The following is a 22,790-nucleotide window of genomic DNA, read 5'->3' as shown; positions in this document are numbered from 1 at the left end:
TTCCTCTGTCGGTTGTTTCCGTATAAATTTTCGGAGATGATCGGCATATTTGAACACTCGACCAATGGCGTTCTTTGTTTGTAAAAGCATCGACAAATCACAGTGCTCCTTACATACCACGAGGCTTTCCAATATGGCGGGTAAGCTGGGTTCACTCCCTCACACTTTTTAATCAAAATCACCCTCTTTATCGAGCTAACGGGGACTATTCCTTTATTCCAGATATAGACATATTTCAAGACGACCCTGAAGATGGTCTAGAAGGTGGTGAGTAGCCTTAAAATCCCTCGTATCTCATGCTGAAGGCCCAAGTTTGACAACTGCGAAAATGCAAAAATTTCTGAACTTCGAATTTTGATGTCGCAGAAATTGGCCATTTGGCGTCCCTAATTATGCTTTTCCTAGGTCGTGTTGTTGCCTTCAAAAGCTTTCAACCGATTCTTTGCTATGTTACGTTTGTGATGGTACGTGTTTTGTGGCTATATCGATAAGATATTTAGCAGTAAACATCGTCCAGGATACAACATGTACAACTCGCATGCTTGTGGTCATGTGACATGGGATTTCCTCCTGACCCCATTTTGACCTCTGACCTCGAAAATGAGCGCTGGAGACAAAGCTTCACACAAAGAGTTTACAGCGTTACAGCAATGTTTTTGACATTCTAGATGTGATATTTCCGTATTTTTTATCTGAAAAGTAGCTAAATTTATCAGCTTGTAAGTCGGTACGTTGAATTAATGCAATATTGATAATTTATTGATGACACAGGCACCTACCTGTGATTCACATTGTGACTAGTGAGTAACAATTCCTTAGAGTTGGTGAAAAATAGGATGGAAGTCCTGTTATAATTGTTGAGCTGCTTGGGGAGCCTGTGCGATGGCAGCACCATGAACAAAGACCCCGATAATCATTTTAAAAATAAATATGCCACAAGTGGAATATTTTTTGGTGGGAAATCGTTAATTCGAGATGGATTATTCTGTGCTGGTTGGAGAAACTCTTTTGTGTCCATTCAAGAATTGCAATGTAAGTGGAGTGTAGAATGTCGGAAGGATGCTATTTATGGACAAAGGCTTTGTGTTAGATGATTTGATTTCGCTCCATTTTGTTGCCTGCGCTGTGATATTGGGTATATTCTGCAGATATCATCATTTTTGAAACCTTGTGTTGGGTGATCTAATGGATCATCAAAAGAATGAAAGTTTAATTGTGTTTTTATGCCTTACCTAGCTAGGCCGAGTCATTCAACTTTATAGGAAGGTAAACTAGTTTTCTGTGGTAGATTTTAATTTTGACAGCCTTCTCTTGTTTCTTGCTTGAATGGACTTATCATGGCATGTGTGGTGTTAATGTACCCTGGAGTTAAATTGTCAATTCTATTCAGTTGCTTTCCAAAATGAAATAGCAGGTGTACAAAAACAACCCAAAGAAATATGAAAAAGAAGATTTTCTGATTTATTTCCTGAAGGCATAAGTGAAGAATAACATTATAACTGTTTTCACCGAAATTTAATCCAGAGTAGAAGTAAACTAGAAGTATCATTATTGCATATTCAATAGCTAGCTAGCCAGCTGGTGTGATAAACCTTCATGACCTTAGCGATCATGTCAACAATGTTTTTCTCCATTGGTTTGGGCAGCAATAGTTGATTGCATAATATGCCAATCTGATGTCAATAATATTATAGTAAGCTTACACTAAAATTTTACACTCTACAGGGTAGAAATTTGGTGATATCCTGTTCTGAAAGGTTAATCAAAATATTCCATACCAAATTTTCTTGCACTTGCAGGAATTGTTTGTATAGTAATTGTGTATTGAACTAATTCTTTGCATACTTTAGTAATGAATGTGTTGTCCTGATTGTGGGTGTACTATAATGTACATATCAGGGTGTACCCGGGTCTATTATAGGAATCACTAAAGGCGTATAATCTCAGCTATTGTTTTTCTTAGACAATTCACACTCTTCAGGACACACTTTTGTTGGCAAGGCTGGTCTTTCTCTTGTTACCAGTGGAATTGGCAAACAAAACTAAAAAAAACTGACATTTTTAGGGGACAAGTTTTCAATCATTAATCACACTCACAGCCCAAAAACCCCAAATTATCCTTTTAAACCAAATTATTCAGCCTACCATAAAAATATGTCATCTTCTCTTTAGGCCTCGGAAATAGTAATTTATACAGTGACTTACTGTCAGCAACTGTCACATCCTGTTAAAAAGTATTTCCCTATGCAATTACCCTGGTGTGGTTTTACTGATAATAATGAATGTTATTTCTTGCAGAGGGTGATGAAGGAATGGTCAGCGCCGACTATGACTGCCAAGATGAGAACCTTAGCCCTCTCCAACGACTTGAGAAGTACATGCAGATTGAAAACGTCTTCAGTCGGTAAGTTCAGTTAGACTGTTTTATTTGCCAGTCTCGGTGAACTTTCGTGGGCAGACATAAGTGGCCTGCATAATGCAGATCTCACTTAGTTAGAAAGCATAGACTGTTAATTAAATTCCCAGTAATCAGTAATGTTTGTTGAGCACCAAAAGAATTGGGTCAAGGTCTTGAGAGTAGTTGGAACATTGCTGTGTTAGAGGCTGGTGAATATAATGCATAAGCTTGGAATTCATTGTATTTTGTGCTGACACCAGTGGCCTAGGAATTGAATGTAGACAACCTGGCACCACCAAACTTGCAAAATGATCAGTTTGGAAACATTGAATATCTCCATCTGCTGACTGCATAACTTACTCTTTGCTCCAAGAAGTCCTCCATTTGTAGTTGATCTACTTACTACATGTACTACGAGTCTGTAGTCAGCATGGTAGTCAGTGGAGAGTTGGCCTTCAAAGACAACATAAGTCAACCTTGGTCATAGCTTGGTGCACCCCCAGTCAAAAGCTACAATGTTACAAACGTCAATATCATTATCAATGATATACAGCGTGTATTTTTCTTTGATCAATACTATGCAATGTTCCTTTTGATCTCATAAGATTGATGTTCTCAAAAGTGGTTCATGAAAAATACTGACAGATACAATCATGTCGATAGCTTCCTACTAGATCGGTGGTGGCTGATTTGGCCAAGATCCAGACTTGATTGCTCATGGGCAAGTGAATCAGCTGCTGCTGATGATGTCGGTTACTATAAATTATTTCAAGTACAAAGCAATGCACTGACTGACTTAGGTTCCCCCCCTAGCACCTTCAGTAAAAGATATTCAGAAAAAGGTCATCTCCCCAAGTCAAATCTTTCCCATTCCATTTGAGGGATTCCTGGATGTACCTATTAACCTGCAGTTGCATTGTACATTACATGTCAACGCTGTACAGATGCGCTGCAAACTGCGCAGATCATGGTGCTTGCGCTATTGATCATTTCCCAGAAATCTCCGCATCTTTTAATTCGTTTCCAAGGTTACTGTTGCAGGCTTGGAGCTTGTATGTTTATATCATCATTGATAGGATGTGTTGTGGCGGTGGTGTGTGTGTACCTTTCTTAGTAGTGGCTGACAGGACACGTGAATTTTGAATCTTGTATACTATAACTATGTCACTGCTGTGCAAAAAAAGTCATAGTGATTGGTTTTTTCGGGCAAGGTATACTACAAATAAAATGATGAGGTTTGAAAAATACAATTATAACATTTCAAAATTATCAAAAGTCGTAGTTATGAGTCTTAAGAGAAATTTAATTTTGTTTTCAATCTGTTGTTATGATTCGTTCCCTTGACAGGTCACGGCTTCTCAGTTGTATGGCTGTTTTGTGCATCTCTGATTTTCATTGCTTATATGTTCACATAAACATAGTATTCACTGAACCCTTTTGTAGGCAAATGGCAGCGCGGAGCCTGCTTGATACCGTGCGGGCATGTGGGGATGATGAGGAGGAATGCATTGGTACCCTGAAAGCCATGTCCAGGCTCTCTGAGGATCAAGGTATGCTGCTATTATAAAAGCCAGGGCGGTAGACGCCCAGAAAAGTCCACGGAAGTTGGCAGGGTCCAGCCCTTGTGCCGTGGCAAAAATTGGTACCCTACGCACGTATGACAACGGTTTATCCCCACCATGAATGTTTTTGTATAAAAATTTAACTCCATACGGGTAACAGCATTTAAAAAAACCACGTTCAATAAAATAGTCTAACTTTACTATGCTGTGACAAGTCAAGAACTTTTAAAGCTAGTTGTCTTTCTCAATAATTTTGAGAAAATCTATTTCTAGTGTCTTCCTTCGATGGGCCCTACAAACCTTTGCATTGTTGCCTGTCAACGGAATGATGTTCATTTTCATTCCTTACCTTCAGATGCTAATGTGCGATCAGAGCTAATGGAGCAGGTGCCACACATAGCCATGTATTGTCAAGAAACACGAGACATCTTCCCCGATTCTATACCGAATTACCTCTTGCCGATGGTCGTTAGATATCTCACGGATACAAACAATCAGGTGATTACATGTACCAATTAGTCAAAGAGTGTCATGTGAAAATGAAAGTGTAACTTGCTTTTGGTGCCAATCATTTCATTTTCATTAGGGAAAATCAGGTAAACAGTAATGACTTACATTTATGGATACACTAACTTTTATTATCACTGTTCCAAAGGCTATCCTTTGACTGGTCACGATTCAGTGATAGTAATGTTGGTAATACTTGAAATTGCCAGAATTGGCGAAACCAAAATTTTGCCTTGGGCCATTAACGAATTGGGCGCAGTGTATGGTGATTTTATCACAAAGAGGGAGAGCTCTATGCCCTCCCTGTTACACTTACTTCACTCACAATGCAACTGCTGGCTCCAAGCAATTAAGCCAAAGGCGCAATTATGTCATAATGTGGAATTGATGTCGCTAGATTCTTTTTCCTTTTCATGTGTTATAATGTCGAGTTTGATTTCACATTTTCAGGTCCGAAAAACAAGTCAAGCTGCCTTGTTGGTTTTGCTGGAGCAGGAACTCGTGGATAAAGGTAAGCTTTGTAAAAAGGGTACGAGTTGGGAGTACTTTTTGATGGCAGCAAGATGGGTGGGTAGGATCAGCTATATTTCTCAGATGTGATATGCCCTGGGAACAGTTTTAATAAAAGATATAGAATGTTGAGTGTTCTTTTGTTGGCTCCACTCATAGATGAAGCTGCCCCAGCTTCTGAATATCATTGGCTGGTACTTGTACCATTTGACTTTCGGTAGTTTTGATGTTGCTCTGCAAGAGTAGAGAAGAAGTATTGTTCCGTCTCAATTCTTGAGAAAAGACAAAGCAGCTACCCTACAAGTAGTACCACAAGTTATTTATGTGTACATGCTTCTATTCCCTTACCCGGTGTAGTTTTTGTAAATGAGATGATTTGGTTATTTTTTCAGCTGACGTAGAAGAGCAGGTGTGTCCTGTGATACTTGAACTGACAAATCCTGAGAGTTTGGACATCTATCGCACAGAAGCCGTCGCTGTAAGTTTTGATTTTGTTTTTGGTGATGGTGATTTCTGCCAGGTGATTTGATTCTTTGTTTCTGGTGCTCAAACCACTGATATTCCTATTGATAAGTACTGAGTTCGAGGTAGTGGTTGTCTTACCAAAGATTGCAAGGGTTGAGCGAAAATGTAGTTAAAAGCAAGGCAGCCGCAGAGGTTTTGTGCGAAACATGTGTTCTATTCTAAAACGCCTCAAAGTAGATAAATTTCAGGTCCCCACAAAAAATCTTTTGTCATATGTTATACCAATTCAAGAGGTTATGATAGTCTATATTGTGAGTTGAATGAACTGAGGACTAAGGAGCATGGCTCAAGTTGAGGAGATGCTGGGCTACGTCTTGTGAAAGACATGGGTAGTGAGATGTTGTGATAGTGTCACCTCACTACTGTGTCTTTTGTGAGAAGTTGCATGCTCTATTCTTACACATTATGATTTGGTGTTAACTAGGGGTTGTGTGTCTTGAAAAATGGGGATCGCTCACATTCTCTTTCAGGAATTGTTTGGTTTTACTCAGTTCTCCTTGTCTGTCGAAGTAGCTTGTCCCTTGCTGTCAATGCTGGACGTAGTAGACATTCTAATACCTATCACAGCCAGCTTTGATGAGCCAGGTGCAAGTCTGTTGCTGAAAAACAAGTCCGTTAAATTCTAATCGAGAAAATTGACTCTCACTTAGACTATGATGATACTCGGCTCTTGGTAACTTGGCCGTATCTGCTGGCCTGACCTAGGAATATCCAACCAATGCTCCTGTTGATAACTTCCTGTGTGTGTAGATGAATGAACTGGTGCAGTATCTTAACTTTAGGAGTTAGCTGATGTACCAGTTTGTCAAAAGAGACCTTGGTACATAGGCCCTAACCTTTCATTTTATAAACGAGTGAGTTGGCCAGTGTAGGAGTTCATTCATGTACACAGTTTAATAGATCTCAGAGCCTTGCCAGAGGCCCTAACCTTTCTCTTCATAATAGATTTAAAGTGCTCTGAGTTTTTGTCACTGTTTTGAATTTGATGCAACTCGCCACAGCTGTCTGTTTCATTGTTGTGGTAACCTGGTTTGGTGACATCCCTTCCATGAGTGGATGAGATAGGGATGCTGACAAGTAAAATTGCCTTAACTGCTTTTGGTAGAATACAACTTGCTTAATGATGTTAGCAATCGGTTGAAAGTTATTATGAAAACAAGTATTATTTTAGCCATGAAATTTCATAGTGATTTTGTCGTTTATTTAGACACCTGAAAAAACAATTACAAATTGAACTGAATTATTCCATCCATTAATTAAAGAGTGTAGCTTGAGTTTTGATTATAACTATAAACTTTGAGTCTGCTTGATATGTACCCTATGTGACCTTCTGTTGCGGGCTCGGCGGGAAATGCCCTGTCCTCAACCAATCATAGTTAAAACCTGTCCATTTCATTGTGCCAGATGCGGGGCAGCCAGTCCATCCTTCCCGCGCATACTAAGTGGCTACCTCCTGCTTCTAAGAATAGCACAGAAGTGCGGTGTCTTGAATGGGGAAGGATGCATAACAACCTGAGATATGGTCGGAACCTGAATGGTCTGCTACAGCCATTGCTGACATTCATAACATCTATTGTTTGCTCGACTCCACACAAAGATGTAGTTCAGATCAGTCCCGATGTAACCTTGGATTTTTCCAGCATCATGCGTGTTACTGTATTCGGTGCTGGGACATAGTTTGTGCGATGTGGATATGAAAGGATGTGTGTTCTGATGCATGTGTAAACACCAGATGGCCCTCTGTAATCTGTGTTAGCCGTTGGCATTGAAAAGTGGTGTGTATTGCCCTTTGTTTCCTTGGGATATTTTTCTCATTACGAATCAAACAGCTACATCTTAGAGTGTTACGTTCAATTCAATGGATCAAATGTTTTAACTTTTAGGCACACCATTCTGAATACCTTGGCCTGACATTTTGTGCAAAAACTTTATAAAACATGATGACTGCTGTTACATATCTATATCAAAATGCGCTCATGGCCCTGTCACTAGCAAAGAGAGCTATGATATTTTCTGCTCTGGAAATCCCTTCTGCACACATCGCTTTTGTGACAGGTTTCTTTGTTGAAAATCCCCTCTTGTGGGTCTGTCCAATGTGAGCTAGATGCTGTGGGCTATATGGTGTGTTCATGCGCTATGAGCTTGAACCCAGCAAACAAAGGCAGAATTAGTTATATACCATAGGCTATTGTGTGGATATGAGTTACAATGTACATCACCATAACGGACATTCTTTGAATTGCTTGGCCTCCATTTAATTAGGGCTGCGTACTCTTATGTGCACTCAAAAACTGGCCGTTGACTCCGGACCAGTTATCAATGATTGTGATACATGAATGCAGCCTGTCTGCTGTCTTCAAGCTGAACTACCCTAAACTATGTATTCAGATATCCTCATTCACAATAGTACTTGAAAAAGATCAGTATCTTTTAGTGAGGTCGAGGTCGTGTCATACGCGTCTGCCATACTCATTCGTAGGTGAGTTTTTCTGTCCTGTAGGCCTCTGGCTTTGATCCCTCATTATGTCTGTGGAAATAACTCGCTATTGTAGTGTTATTGTTCACCCCCTGCTTCAACATGTTTGTACTTGGCAGGCAATAACATCCATACCTCTCCTTCGTTTCTTGTTCACCGACACAATGGACTACATGTCGCCGTATGAATACTATGATAGTGTAGCCGACACTTAGGCCTAGCCATATAAGAAAGACTTAATCTATTTAAACATAGGCCTTGAGTTCTGACTCATGAGGTCCAATTGTACACTGCACAGCACGGAAGACCTTGGAAGTGGTCTATAACTTTTAAATGAGTATATCTGATCGTGTTGCTGTTTATTTTTTGTCTGTCATTGAAATTTTTATAATGTTTTCATTATTTTTCTAACCTGCGAGTAACCTCTCCAAGTTTTCAACGTCTTTATTGGATTCCAGACCTTTATGAAGTCTAGTGTTGCTAATTGCAAATGGGTTTATATTTTGTGCTGGATAGCTTTACAGGATTATGTCAGAGACATCATTGTCAGGATTTTAAAAGGAGAGGAATAATGGCCAGAGTGGTCAGAGACAGTTTTAAAAAAAGGATCGTCAGTGATGAGGTGGTGTCTGCCTCCGATTCAAGTGGCTGTGATGTGTTACAACAAGTCATATCACAGCCTGCTTGGATTAGAGGCTGGTGCTAGGAGAATTACTGGCTAATGGCATAATGAACCATCGAGTCGTTCCACAGTCAGGGTCTTGAGGTTGACTGAAACACAACTTCAAAACTTTAAGTCGGATGTGAGGTGAGATACCGATACCTCGATGTTTGGTGATTGATCATACGCCGCTATTATTGATGCTGGACAGAGCTGTCAAAGTGGTGGTGAAATGTTGAAATGAGAAGCCATATCACAGCCAGCTTTGATGAGCTCGGTCCTCATTTGTTATCCGACGAGACGCTGCGGACCTAGTTGGAAGAACGGCACAGAACCTGGAAGGGAAAATGTGGGTTGGACACGGAATACATGGAGTGAAGACAGGATGCACTTGTGCAATGGATGCTTCTCAGTCCTGAGTTAGTGATTTTGATCTCTTGATCATCCCTCGTTTTGGGAATTTTTGTATTTGTTGATTTGGATGTTCTGTTAGCTTTACTTTGCCACATGGAACTTGAATATTGTAAGTTACTAAGACGTTAGTGTAGTGTAGATTGTGATGGAGCAAAAATGGTACATGATCGCAGGTAATGATTAGGATGATCTTGTGTAGGCCGACTATAGACTTGATTTGATAATGAAGAGTAAGCATTGAGTTTATCAGACCATCAGTATTTTATTAAAAGCAGCAGCCTGTCATCGGTAAGTTACCAATGTGTGAACATAATGTTATGTATTACCAGTAAATAAAAATAAATCTAGCGCCTGTGATAGCTCACTTAGCCCGGAGTGATGTGGATCCATATTGATTTCCTCTGCGATGACTAAAGGACCTTGGATGCGGTTAGCGGCAAGTCACTAGTTGCATATTGTTTGGGTTGTTGAGTACATCTGTCAAGCAGTGAGTCAGCGTGGTACGTGATGCCGTTATTCACCTCGTGTTTGTATCATGATCGTCGTATTATTCGCTTGCTACATGTAGCTGATTCGTTGCTACAGGAAACATAAAGTCTGGTAAGAACCTTGGGCTGAAAAATGCTATCCTTTTATCATTTCTGTTGTTCAATCAACCACGGTGAATAAGTCTGTCCTAAAGATTCTAGTTTATAGTTTGCTGTAGATAAACACCATTCCCCAGTTTCTATGTAAAGAGCCATGTCGTCACCCTTGGGCTCGCCCTGAGGGTGGAGTGGTTCTATTGTTTCATGTAAGGATGGCCAGGGATGACCTTTTATGCATAGCAAAGTTCTAAATCCATCAGAAAGTGGAATCCAGCGTTTTTAGATAAAAGTGTTTGATAAAGAATGGCTTGTATAGGAAGCATAGATTTGAGAAATGGTCCTTTAGGTCGTGGAAGAATTCTGTAAGGAGCAGTACTACCATTATTGATAATGAGGTCAGTTGGCTGTTGAATGTGGAGCAGGTTTTCCATCAAAAGGGTTATGATAGGGTGCAGTTGTGTACTGTTGATAATTACATATCACAGCCATCCTTTAAAAGTCTAAAGGTGCAGTATCATTGATACCATGTGAAATGTAGAGCAGGTTGGCCGTCAAAGTGGTTGTGATGTGCTGTCATAAAGTACATATCACAGCCAGCTTTGATGAGCTGACAGGCTCTGATATGCTACATCACAAGGACTGTTCGAGGTCATGTCTTGATTGCTTTGCGGGACTGTGTACTTTAGTGACATGATTCATTGCAGAGGTTGGATGTGCTGTATATCAGTGTTCTCCACAAGGCTATTTGTCAGGGTGGCCCACCCTACCTTGGCAGCTTACCACCCTAGGTTAGAAGAGCCACCCTACCTTGCTCTAGAACTTTGTAGAGGGTTCCTATAGGGCCACCCTACCTCAAATTGCTGGCCACCCTACCTTGTGTTGCACACTGGTAAAACGTCATGCAAATCAAGGGTATCGCCCTACCTTGAGAAAACCCTGTGGAGAACACTGGTATATGTATTCAGTTCTCACATTGGTTGCAATACAGATCTTTTGATGACAGTTTGTAGCCTAGTATCTGTTGTTGTTATGGGCTGTTCAAGGTGACATGTCATGCTCAACTTGATGTTAATTGTTATTTTCAAGATTCAGCAGAGGTGAATTTTGAAAGTACTAATCAATCAGGCTCTATTTTGAAGTCTGTTGTGATGAGTGTTTACTTTTAGATACCTGGCAATGGTTAGTGTAAAAAGATTTTTCGATCATGACAAAATTGATAAGTGACATTACAAACTACTCATTAGTCATCAATTGACATTTGATCACGATGGTCTCTAAGGTACACAAGAACAAACATATATTAGAAATAGAATTTATGAATTCTGACTTGACAAAGAGATAAAAAAATGGCAGAGGAGTTATATTTCAAGTCTCGTAGATTTGCGTCTCCAGAGTCTCAGAGTGGCTGTGATGTGTTGTTTAGTGTCATATCACAGCCAGCTTTGACGAGCTCCGTGGATGTCATCATCTCTTCACATCAAAGGCAGGCGACCTTGAACTGTTTCAAAGGAAAGATCGTCCGCAGAAGACAGTGTTCGATTGCAAAGAAGGAAAAAAAGATTTGTACTGAGGTTCAGTGTGTTAATGTTGGTTGATCACCGTAAGAATTTTGATTTGCAGTTTCCACCTATGTGTTTAAGAAGTTCAGCTGTGTTCTTCTAGTTGCTGTAACAAGATTAGTCTCCCCTAGATATTCCAGACGCAATCTTTCCTGCCTGATAAGGACTGCTTGGTGCATGTGAGGTCCACGTTCCATTCTCGAGCCTACTCTCGGCTGGTCATTCCACAACCTGTATCACCCTTCAGCTGCACGCTACCTTTCCGCATCCTTTGTGACCATTGAACCACCAAAGTGATTGTGATGTGTTGGTTGTAAACTCATATCACAGTCTGCTTTGGTGACTCAAATGTGCCACGATAACCTACCCACGATTTATTACTATAACCTTTCCTGGACACAAGAACTTCTCGCAACTCTCTTGACACTTGGCCTTAACTCTGGACTCAGCTAACTCTACACTGTCCCATAATGTCGTAATGAAAAGTCACTCTGCCTTGCCCCTCCTCGCCCTCAGTCTGAGTGAATCTGAAGATGTTGTTCTCTTCATTCCAGTTGATGAGTAAGATGGCGCCACATATTGGCAAAGTGATAACCGAGAGGATCTTCCTACCGCAGTTTACCGCCTTGTGCACCGATACCTTGTTCCATGTCAGAAAGGTTTGTGCGGCCAACTTTGGTGACATGTGTAGCGTGGTGGGCATGGACGCAACAGAGGAACACTTGGTAAGTCAAGATACACACTTCGAGCACACGATGGTCGCTTGAATAAGAAGTCTTTCTCAGCCTCAAAGGAAATGACTTGTCAAGTATTTGTTGGCTGGCTTATTCTGTCTTGCCTTCCAATTCATGATATTTCTCTTTCTAGCTACCCAAGTTCTTCTACCTGTGTGAGGATGGCGTGTGGGGCGTAAGGAAGGCATGCGCGGAATGTTTCATGGCGGTGTCGTGTTCTTGTTCGACAGACGTCCGGCGTCACCAGCTCGCTCAACAGTTCATTAATCTACTCTGTGATCAATCTAGATGGGTAAGATCATTAGGCTGAAATTGACATTGGCCCAAAATCTGTACAGCAAATCTTGTCAAACTACCCACAGTCGATTGTTTGAGTGAGAAAGGTGAATTGTCAAAAGTGCCGTGGGGTCAAACTTACTTGCCAGCGCTATAGAATCACACAGGGCCTGCCTTATATTTTGTGAAAGGAGTTAGGATCCTTTTGGTTTTGGTTGGTGTTAACTGTATAAAGAAGACCTAGAGCACTTGCCTCTTTCATTGTTGTTGCAAGTTCAAAGCAAATCCATGTTGCAACTTTTCTCCCTATCTCCAGCCATGTCGGCAGCGAGGTAAACTCCTTGAGGAAGTTGCAAGCTTGCATGTCTCTGGCAAATATACATGTATGTTTTAGGTGTCCTCGAAGTCAATAAATGTTATGAAGTTGATATGATTTACATTCTAGGTGCGAATTGCGGCTTTCGAAGCTCTTGGTCCGTTTATATCGACGTTTGCAGATCCTGGGGTGACTGGCCTGTTCTTTGACGAGGATGGCATGCTGTGTTACAAAAGGCCTGACATGAGGTAAGAAAAGGGTCCATGATCAATTCAGTGACCAGGATGGATTGAATAGTATTGGCTTTACTGGCTTCTGTTTTTAAAACTGTTGGTTCTGAGCCCATGGCCATTGGCACACTAACTTTGTCACTTCCATTGGCTTGGTGGAATGGGCATGCAAGATGTGGTGTGGAAGGGAGCATAAACATCCTGAAGTTCTGGTGTAGTTCCATTATAAATAAGATGACCCTTCAACGACTTGTTTCTTTTTCTCAACTTGAATAGCGCATGTCTATGAAGGTCAAGTCAAGTTGTTCTTCATTCAAATACTAATAATGAAGTCAAAATGAACTTTTTCTGCAGGCATCGGCATCCTGGTTATGACAGCGATGGCTTCTCATCAGATGATGAAAACGTGCCGGAACATTCCAGCGACAGTATTGAAACTGCTGACTCTAACTGTGATAAGTGTGAGGACGCAAAACCACCAACCGCCTCAGCTGCGGACAATCGGCAAATAGAGGATATGGACATTGAAAATGAGGCTAAGCCGTCAACGTCCGACGGAAAAAAGGTCCTCAATGTGATAATCCCTGGTGCTAATAGTGAACAAGATGATGAACTTACGAGTGATAATCCGTCAGATAATCCAACTAATCTATGTGATAGTGAAAACGCTGCCGAAACTAGTATAGAGGAAAAATTAGCCGCAAAGTATTTATCGCAAAGTTCTAGAAATAATACTAATAGTGGGGGTGATAATGGGGGCAGCGGTGATAAACTAGCGAAAGAATTGAACGAATCTGGAGAAGAAGGGAGTAAAGATAAGGCGGATAAGAAAGAGGGCGCCACGGTGGAGGCATCATCGAGGGATGCTCCAGGTAGCGAGGAAAGATCTGCCGACATGGAGTTTTCCAGGAATGTTGAGGTTACCCGCGAAGATATAGAAGAGGCCAAGGCGAAACGTCAAGAAAAGGAACGCACCGAGACCGAGTCATCAGTTCAGTCGAATGTTAGTACAACATCGCTTGGAGATGGTCGCTTACGCATTCATTTAGATAATGCGGTAGATTTTAATTCTTTTAACTTTTGGAGGACTCCTCTGCCGTCGATAGATTTAGATTTTGACCTCGTCGATGGGAAACCGCAGAACATCACGGTGAAAGCTACGGCGATGGATCAACGCACGAACCAAGTCTACTCGACCGAGATGAACGTGTCCGTTGACGACCGGAGCCTCAGCAGCCGAAGAACCTTAGAGGACATCAACACCATTACTAAAGACTTAAAAGATACTCACGTCGCTTCTGAACGTAGTGCCTTAGTCGTTCCAAGCAAGCCGGCCCGAGGCGAGGAAGTTACTGCAGCAGAACCGGTACAGATCCACACCGCTAGTGTCAGTACCGTGACTGATGCGTCGGAGGAGACGGTGACCCATATAGGAAGTACCCATGTCCTAGGGCACCAGCTGTCCGAGACGACGCTGACCATTGTCGATGGGGTGGTACAAGGTGAGACATGGCTCTTGCAGTTTCCCTCAGGAGACTGAGATAAAATGCTGGCCACACCAATAGTCTGTAGTATGGAAAAACAGATAGCCCTCGTGCTGCGCACTAAATCTCGGTGTAGAGTGTCTTTCTTGTTGTACAATTCAGTGATTCTGGTGATGATTTATAAAAAATTGAAGCCAATTTGGCAGTTATGTTTCAATTTATAATCTCTTATCATTACATAAATGCCACACTAACCCAACTGCTGTATATTTGCTACTAACATCAACGAACCCCTCATCAGTGTGTCAGCACCCTTATCCTTGCAGATGTGAATGTCAGCAACAGCAGTGTTGGCTATATTGACAGTGATGTTCCTTGTACTCCAGACACCAGTGTCCAGGAGATCACGTCCGAAGACGGTGACATGACCATGTTGACCCTCCAGGATATCATCCCGCAATCCCTGCTTGAGCATTACCTGAGTATGGCGGACCCTGCGCGTGCCCAGACGGTCGATACGGAGATTGCCAGACACTGTGCCTTCAGTTTTCCAGCTGTGGCCTACACGTTGGGCCGAGAGTATTGGCCGTGCTTGAGGGAACTTTACAGGAGTCTTGCTGGAGATATGCAGGTTAGTTGTTGTTTTTATATCTCTGAACTTTTTGCCGCTCTGGGACAATTTCAGAAGACTCTCACACGTTCGTCTTCTTAGATTTCTCGAAAGCTTTTAAGATTGAAGTGACATTGAGGCAACCAAAGTTGTTCACTCCATGAAAAACAAGTATCGAAGTAAAGGTCAGGCTTGTGTTTCATATGTGATTTTCAGACTGGTGTCCCGTGTCATGTGTAGTATTCAGACTTGTGTCCCATGTGTAATCTTCGAGGTGGTGCAGTGCTATTCCACCGTCTGATCAGAGTGATTTTGATTGCTTTCAGTGGAAAGTCCGTCGGTCGTTGGCATTTTCCATACACGAGTTGGCGGTGATTGTCGGCGAGGAGATCACGGCGAGAGATTTGGTGCCCATCTATAACGACTTTATCAAAGACCTCGATGAGGTTAAGATTGGTGCAGTCAAACATTTAGCAGAATTTGTAAAGGTGAGTTACTAACAGGGAGGTTATCAGATCATCTGAACATCATGGCTGCAGTCAAACTTTGAAGTACTCGAGGGTAACTTCTTCCTACCAGGCTAACATGCCAAAATGGTTAAATCCATCAGAAGTCAATGCCACAAATGACTGTAAGGAACTGCACTCAAAATTCTTCGTCATCTTATTCCTTCCATTGATGCTTTCAGCTTCTAAGGCCCTCGTATAGGAAAGAGTATTTATTGCGTCTTCCCGATATAATGAGGACTGACAACAGTAGGAATTGGCGGTACAGGATGGATCTTGGGGAGCAGTTGGTTCTGCTGTGCGACCTTTACAACGCTGAGGACCTCAGTGATCATCTCCTGCCTGTCTCGCTGAAGTTGGCAGCAGATAAAGTGTGCGAGGTCAGACAGTGTGCCTTCAGACTGGTAAGAGACTTCAACTTGTGCGTTTTGAATATTGCCAGTGCTCATTTGGCATGTTATGCCCAACTGTGTATGGCTACACTTTGGAACCCAAGAAAGACAAGGATGTAAATAATCGCATAGTACTTGTGAACAAATATCAATCGACCTAAAACGAGCGCTACAGAAAAAGCACTTCTTATCATTATCATTATAGACAACATTCTGTGGACTTGGCTTTCTTCTTCCAGTGACTGTGATCTCCTCTTTCAGATAAGTGTGTTATTGAAGACATTCAGTGAAGATGAAGACCAGAAATACCTTCAAGGCCTTGTCAACGATCTTATTGATAAATTTGCTCAAAGTGCCAAGTGGTACGGGAGGCAGACGTGAGTAACAAGATCGTCACTTGCAATTCTTCACGATCTCTCATGAAGGAGTCCTGAAAAACAATGTTGAAGTCCTGAAAAGTTGTAAAAAAGACCTGTTGAGTCGTAGACAGTTGGCTCTCCTTTGTCAGCAGCTGACTGATATGCATGTTCAGACCTGTTCATGTTTGATAATCTTTGCCAGTATTAACCATACGCCTACCTCTTACAGGTTTGGTCAGCTCTGCCACTTCATCCTCCAAGGTGATTATGATGAGACCAGATTCGCATATGACTTCCTTCCTAGTCTTCTGGCGTTGGGGAACGACCCAATTCCAAACGTTCGTATATCGCTTGCGAAAGTCTTGTCTCAAGATATTATGCACTCGGGTTAGTATAAAAAGTTATGCTTCTTCCTTTGATCCTTATGCGTTCTGTTGCTTATTATAGACCCCACATACAACAAATGTGGGGTCTATATTGAGATTACTAGGAGAAGGTACTAGGCTTCTGCATTCTTCCCAGGTTATATTATGGAGGTAGTCCAGCAAAACTGCTATTTCAACTGAAAAACTGTCACCCCTGTCCCATCAAACTAAACTCGATCTAGTGCACCTGGCAAAGATTTTTTCGAAATTCGGATAATTTTGATGACTTGAAGCGTTTTTATGCGCCGATTTTCTGATTTGCTTTCAAATCTCCGGCACGATTCTGTCAATCACACGTACATTAGCATAAGCTCCGCCCCGTAATGGTGACGTCATATCCTCATGCATCATGGCGGCGGTATCTCTTTGCCGAAGTGGCGAGCTGTCGAGTATTTTGAGCAAAGAACGACGGTTGACATGGTTGAATGAAGGAATAAAATAAAGGAATAGCCTTAAATGCTTATCGATGATCCATCCTGCCCATCTGAAAAGGTTATGGTGCTGTTTAAATGTTACTGAGCGTGTGATTTTGAGAAAGCGCGAGCGTGTTTATCCCAAAATAGATCATCCGCAAAACGGAATAGACTTCACTCCTCCATACGTGTACTGTGTGGGCCCGTTGGGGCTATCAAATTTGCTGACAAGCAAATTAGTTGAGCGTGTGATTTTGAGAAAGCGCGAGCGTGTTTGTCCGGAAATAGATCATCCGCGAAATGGAATAGACTTCACTCCTCCATACGTGTACTGTGTGGGCCCGTGGGGGCTATCAAATTTGCTGACAAGCAAATTTCAAATTTCTAGTTTAGACTAACTTTGGACTGATGCATAGCGTCTTATATCCTCCCTTCCGGCGCTGTGATTGGAATGATGTCCTTAAGACAACCGAAATGGTGCATTTTAAAGCTCAATGGTTGCAAATGTATAGCCACTTGGTGAAATCCTTCATATTTGTCTGTTGTAGATTACTTCACTTCACAACGTAACCCTCACCACGGCGACCAGCTGCGCACTATCCAGGGTTTACAGTCGGACTGTGATCGAGACGTACGCTACTGTGCTTCTTTGCCACCGCAAACAGAAATCGATGAAGAATTGATTGTAAGTACTTGGAGAATGCTCACTTGTTTTTTACTGAAGGCACAACTGTCTTGTTGCCGAGGTGGTAACGTGTGTCCTTGTCGTTCACTCTTAACCGTTCCGTCAGCCAATGATGTCATCAAATATTTGCTACTCTCGACTTCTTGAATGACGATAGTACACAGTTGCTGAGGCTGACGGGTTCGATCACACCTGGGGATGCACAAACTTTACCTGATGATAGCCATGGCAGACTGGGGTAGCAGTGAAGTGGGCCAGTGTAGAAAATTCCTTTCAGTACTGGACTGCTTACGTGGCCAATGACCACAAAGTTTGGATCAGGGTTAGGAATTTGAAATTCTTCTTCTTTTCTGCGCTCGACAGGTTAAAGTTTCACATTGTCAGAAATTTGAAATAGATTTAACCATTTCAAGAATTAACTGTGATATAGATTGTAACCATGTTACTCTATTTTCTGTTCCAGATAGCAGTGTAATGTGATCAGAGGGGCAGTCAAACAAGATAGTGTATGCAGTGAACGTTTACTTATAAAAAGAGAGAGTGTTAGCTGATTTGTGAAGGTTTTATTCATGGACCAATTTACCTGATGTTATTCCATTTAGATGTTGTTGTAAATGCAATTGACCAAGATCTTTCAAGGACATTGAAAGTGTGTGATAGAACTGTTATACATGTACAGTGGAACCTCCCTTAGCGGATACCTCTCTATGAAGGACAACCTCACTATTAAGGACACTAGTTTTGGTCCCAAATTGGTACTTTCCATTCAATTTGACCTTTCTAATCAGGACACTTCTCTATTAAGGACATCATTTGGCAGTCCCGATGGTGTCCTTAATAGAGAGGTTCTACTGTATTCGATAAAAAATCTTCGCATTGGTCATCAGAAACAATTTAATTGGATTGGATTAAAGTTTTTGAGGACTCTTGACAACATCGATTCAATTGCCAAGTGAGACCCTATAATTAGAAATTATCTGATAAAGTTGGTATTTTGAGAACCTGTTGACATGACCATTCATTTAAGAGCTCTCATCGAGCACATTTTGATGGTACCATTTGTGAACCTATTTACATGACCATTGATTTTGATGGTACGATTGGTCTCGAGATAATGGAACTTCGATTCGTTTTCAACAATTTCTCGAAATTGCCACATCCTTTGTGCCATGATGGGTTGAGGGAAACATGTTGCCTTGTCCTCGCCATCCTTGATGTGTCCTCGCATAATAACCTGCTTGTTATTGAGAAAGAATACTCCAGCACTCCGGACCTCTTGTAACACACCAAAGAATTAGAATTGCATGTTTTGCATGGTTTAACTTGTACCATGTTTAATCAAGATTTTATTCTATGAATAGAGAAACCATTATAATAAAGAAATTTGAAATGTTCTGATGTTTTCCGCTAGGAATTTAGTTTTGGGTCAAATATGTAATGCCTCTGGTATTTTCAGGGTTTGGGTTTGGGGTTTTTTATCTGTTTTAGTGAATTTTGTGTTAGTAAATTGCAAGTGAAATTTTTGACTAGATGAACAAAATCAGTGTGGGTTCTTGTATTTGAAGCGTTGGGTTCAAGAGTGAAATACGTCTAATTGAGCCATTTTGAGAAAAATGCCGCATGATAGATAAATGCCAGTGGTGGCGCCACAATCGATCGTACCTTCTGACGCCATGACGTCATTTTCTGGTCTGTTGACGTCGCATGAGGTCAATCACGGGAAACCATTGCGTACATTTTTGCACAGGATTTCAACAACAGAAAACGTGCCCAATAACTGGCATCGCGTATATTTTCCGCAAAATTATCTTAAGAAACTGATAGCTCAATAGATTTAAAACAGGAAGATGCAAACGTTGCCGAAATCGGTCGAAAATAAGCGATTGTTTTCAGGCTCAGAAATAACATGATAATGCATTGGAAATGGAGAGTTTTGGTTTGATCGATTGCAGCGCCACGCGGCGGATAAATCGCGCCGGTTCCTCATTGCCGACGTTCGATGTGTTCCGTTCTGTAACAGTATTGATACTATGTAACTAGTCTTAACACTTCTTACTTCAAGATGAATTGTCAATTTCAACGATCCACTAGAACGAGATGTCAGTGTTCAACACATGGCTAATGATGACCACTCATCAGCATGTACGGTATGACGTTCCATGCTGATGACATCACGCTGGCAGCTTGCATAAATTACAAATCCCGCAATTTCCCCAGTGATGGTTTTTATTGCATTGTTAATCATTATCATGATATCATATTACAAAATGTTGAAGTTGTCGGTTCATCTTTCATAATTTTGGTCTTATGACTTCTGATGTGCCTGGCTTGCTCTTGCATCGCGTCTCAGAATGCTGCCTACTTAATAACAGTGTCTGGTAATCAAATCAAATGAAAAATCAAAAAGTGGGGTTTTTGGGTGAAAGACCTCACAGAAGTGATCAATGACCTAAATTGATTGATGTTATAGCGAGCAAAGACATAGGTTTTAAATTGCCTCACGAAGACATGCACTTGTGCGTTCTAGTTCTGCAATCCTAAAAATACATGGAATGGCATCTGACATCTTGCTCTGCAATGCCACGGAGCATGGGTGTTTTGCTGGTAGTCGAATTATCATTCACGATTTTAAGTTATGTTACTTCAAGCACTGTTCTACTCATAGGTTTCTTTGTGCAACTGTATTGAAATTAAATGAATGGTTGAAGAAATGAGACATGTAAACCATTTGCAGGAAAGCATTGGTGAGTTTCCGAAATGCCTGCAAATTGCACCAGATTTTGTAAGTTTCTGAAACGCCTGCAAATTGCACCAGATTTTGTAAGTTTCCAAAATGCCTGCAAATTGCACCAGATTTGTAAGTTTCCAAAACGCCTGCAAATTGCACCAGATTTTATGATGTGGTTGTCTTGCCAATGTGAGCTGATTGCATTACTGTGCAAAGTTTACTTGTGTCCAAGGTTCTTTACATGTCCAGTGATTGAGTCAGATTTACATTCGACTAACTAAGCTCTAATGCTTTGTGTATGAAATTGATGACTATTATTTTCATGAGCCAACTCTGTGAATACGTATTCAGGACATAGTTTGGTTAGAGAGCTCTTGCCAGGTGCACGGCCGTGTCTCGCGGCCGTTATAGGCTGAGTATCTATCAGCTGTGCAGTTTCCTTGCTCTATGTTTGCTTGTGACTTAATAGTGCCAGGCCTCACCCAAAATTAACCTACATATGTCGGGCTTATTGGACGTTTCTGTTGGTTGTACTAGTGGATGTGCAATGGAGACAATGGTAATAATGCCAAAGTCCACCAGTCACAAGGTGTGCAGCCTTACAGTGTTGATGCGTTCTGCTCTGTAGATGCATTGCCTGAAGGTATCCGTGTGCTTGTTGACCAGGAAAAGACAATAGTTGAATTTTGTGGGAAACAGATTTTTGCCATGCTTCATTTTGGTTTTCAATGTTCTTTGCAACCAAATCAAGGACTTATATAACATTGTGTAATTAATTACTTAAAATGTAGATATTGACAATTAAAACTGTGCTAACATTATTATCATTAGATGGTGTCATTTTTGTTGTTTTATTCATTTTGTTGATTGTCCTAACCAAAGGACTGTTTACATCATCAAATGTACAGTCCAGTCCAGATGGATCAAATTTGTCGGAGGAGAATGGGTCATCACCTACCATATGTGCCACGGCTGTGAGACTGTTATGAAGACCCTTGCCTAGTACACATGAACTACAATGCACAAATTAAAACTTCCAGTGACATCTTAAAGGAGATCAGTGAAGTGTCTAAGGACTGGTTGTGACATTTTGCCTCGGGGATTGGCTGCGACTAATTGTGCGTAATGACAGACTGAACGCCCAAGTGCTGTGATTTCCTTAAAATACTGCCCATACAATGTGATAAACTGTGTTATAATGTGAGAATACTGGAAAATATTGCCACATGACAAATGGTTACCAATGTTCCGGATCATTATGCCCCCGCCAAAATCCAATATGGCCACCAGCCGCCAACTTAGATTTTTGTATTCCGATCGTTAACTGAAGATGGCCGTCAGTTGGCATCTAGGATTTTTAGCATTCCGACCTATAACTCCAGGAGCACTTGTGTGAGAGAGCTGATATTTCTGTGGTATGATTGCCTAGGGTAAGGAAGGTGCTGTATCATTTTCTGGCCCCACCTCATATCCAATATGGCCCCCAGGCCGCCATCTTGTTATGTATTAATCATGAATTAATCAAAAATGGGCTTTACGTCTTTATTTCGAGATGTCCTGCATGCGTTATATATACAGTGAGTACTTAGTTAACTGGTGCTGGTCTAAAATTTTCTAAGTCCATAATAGGTCATTATAATATGCATTTTAGGCCCAGATGGGTTGTGCAGGGCCTACATTCCTTTTGAGAAGCATGAATGGGCTAATAATGACAACTTGAGCCTACTGCACATGTCGGCATTGATACCTATTGACTATGATCACTTTCATCAAGTACTCAGAAAGTTTTAATAGCTTGAAATCCGACATGCAGAAAGTCCATCCAAGACTACGATCACTGGCCAGTGCTTTTCATGGAAAATGAATGTCGTTACAAGCTTTTTACAGGGTAAACCCTAAAAAAAGTGGCATTTGAATCAGGGAGGGGATGTGAGATTTTTGCCCAAAAGTTTAACTTGGGGGGTAAAGTAACTAACAATTACATAACCGATGCCATTAACAACATTTACTTATTCACTACTTTGCACTACAACTGTTTTACAATTCCAAGTTGTCGTCAAAATTTAAGTTATCATCATCATTATCGGAGTCTGACAATTCGTTTTCACCAAGCAACAAATCATCTGCAACATCATCACGATAATGACCATCTGGTTGAGGTGTTAAGCCAGCCACTTGAAATGACTTAGCCGCAGACTCAGGAGCTACATCATTCCATGCTCTACTTATAATGCCGAGTACATCCTGTAATGTAATTTTGCGGCAATTTCCGTCAGCCTCAGTTGCATCACATTTCCATAACTTCCAATACTTTCGCATTATAGCTTTAAATCCCCTCATAATAGTGAGATCTAACGGCTGAGCCAGCGATGTACACCTAGCAGGAATATTGTCTAACAGTATGCCTGCTTCAACCATTGGGTAACAGAAATC

General features: G+C 41.3%; 1 protein-coding gene and 1 non-coding gene across 5 annotated transcripts; both read left to right on the top strand.

Annotated features, from left to right (window-relative positions):
* The first annotated feature begins 123 nt into the window (after positions 1–123).
* Positions 124–21,187, top strand: LOC135495490 (serine/threonine-protein phosphatase 4 regulatory subunit 1-like). Of its 4 annotated transcripts, none has more exons than XM_064784196.1 (18): positions 124–140; positions 223–267; positions 2,299–2,404; positions 3,842–3,948; positions 4,316–4,458; positions 4,918–4,978; positions 5,370–5,455; positions 11,754–11,924; positions 12,067–12,225; positions 12,655–12,773; positions 13,110–14,257; positions 14,626–14,870; positions 15,155–15,337; positions 15,538–15,759; positions 16,009–16,124; positions 16,336–16,493; positions 17,493–17,629; positions 18,093–21,187. In XM_064784196.1, exons 1-18 carry the CDS (start codon positions 134–136, stop codon positions 18,102–18,104), a joined length of 3,225 nt encoding a protein of 1,074 aa, XP_064640266.1. In that variant the 5' UTR covers positions 124–133; the 3' UTR covers positions 18,105–21,187. The 4 variants fall into 4 exon arrangements, with proteins under 4 accessions (XP_064640266.1, XP_064640265.1, XP_064640264.1 ...); XM_064784195.1 differs by having other exon boundaries at positions 14,566–14,870; positions 15,176–15,337; XM_064784194.1 differs by having other exon boundaries at positions 14,566–14,870.
* Positions 17,734–17,804, top strand: LOC135496426 (small nucleolar RNA SNORD24). Its single transcript, XR_010448680.1, has one exon. It is a non-coding gene; the product is annotated as a small nucleolar RNA SNORD24 (small nucleolar RNA).
* Positions 21,188–22,790: the final 1,603 nt, after the last annotated feature.

This window comes from Lineus longissimus, chromosome 11 (genome assembly GCF_910592395.1).
Source record: "Lineus longissimus chromosome 11, tnLinLong1.2, whole genome shotgun sequence".
Lineage (NCBI taxonomy): Eukaryota > Metazoa > Nemertea > Pilidiophora > Heteronemertea > Lineidae > Lineus > Lineus longissimus.
Note: the sequence above shows the minus strand (reverse complement) of the source record. Positions and strands in the feature narration are given on the sequence as shown.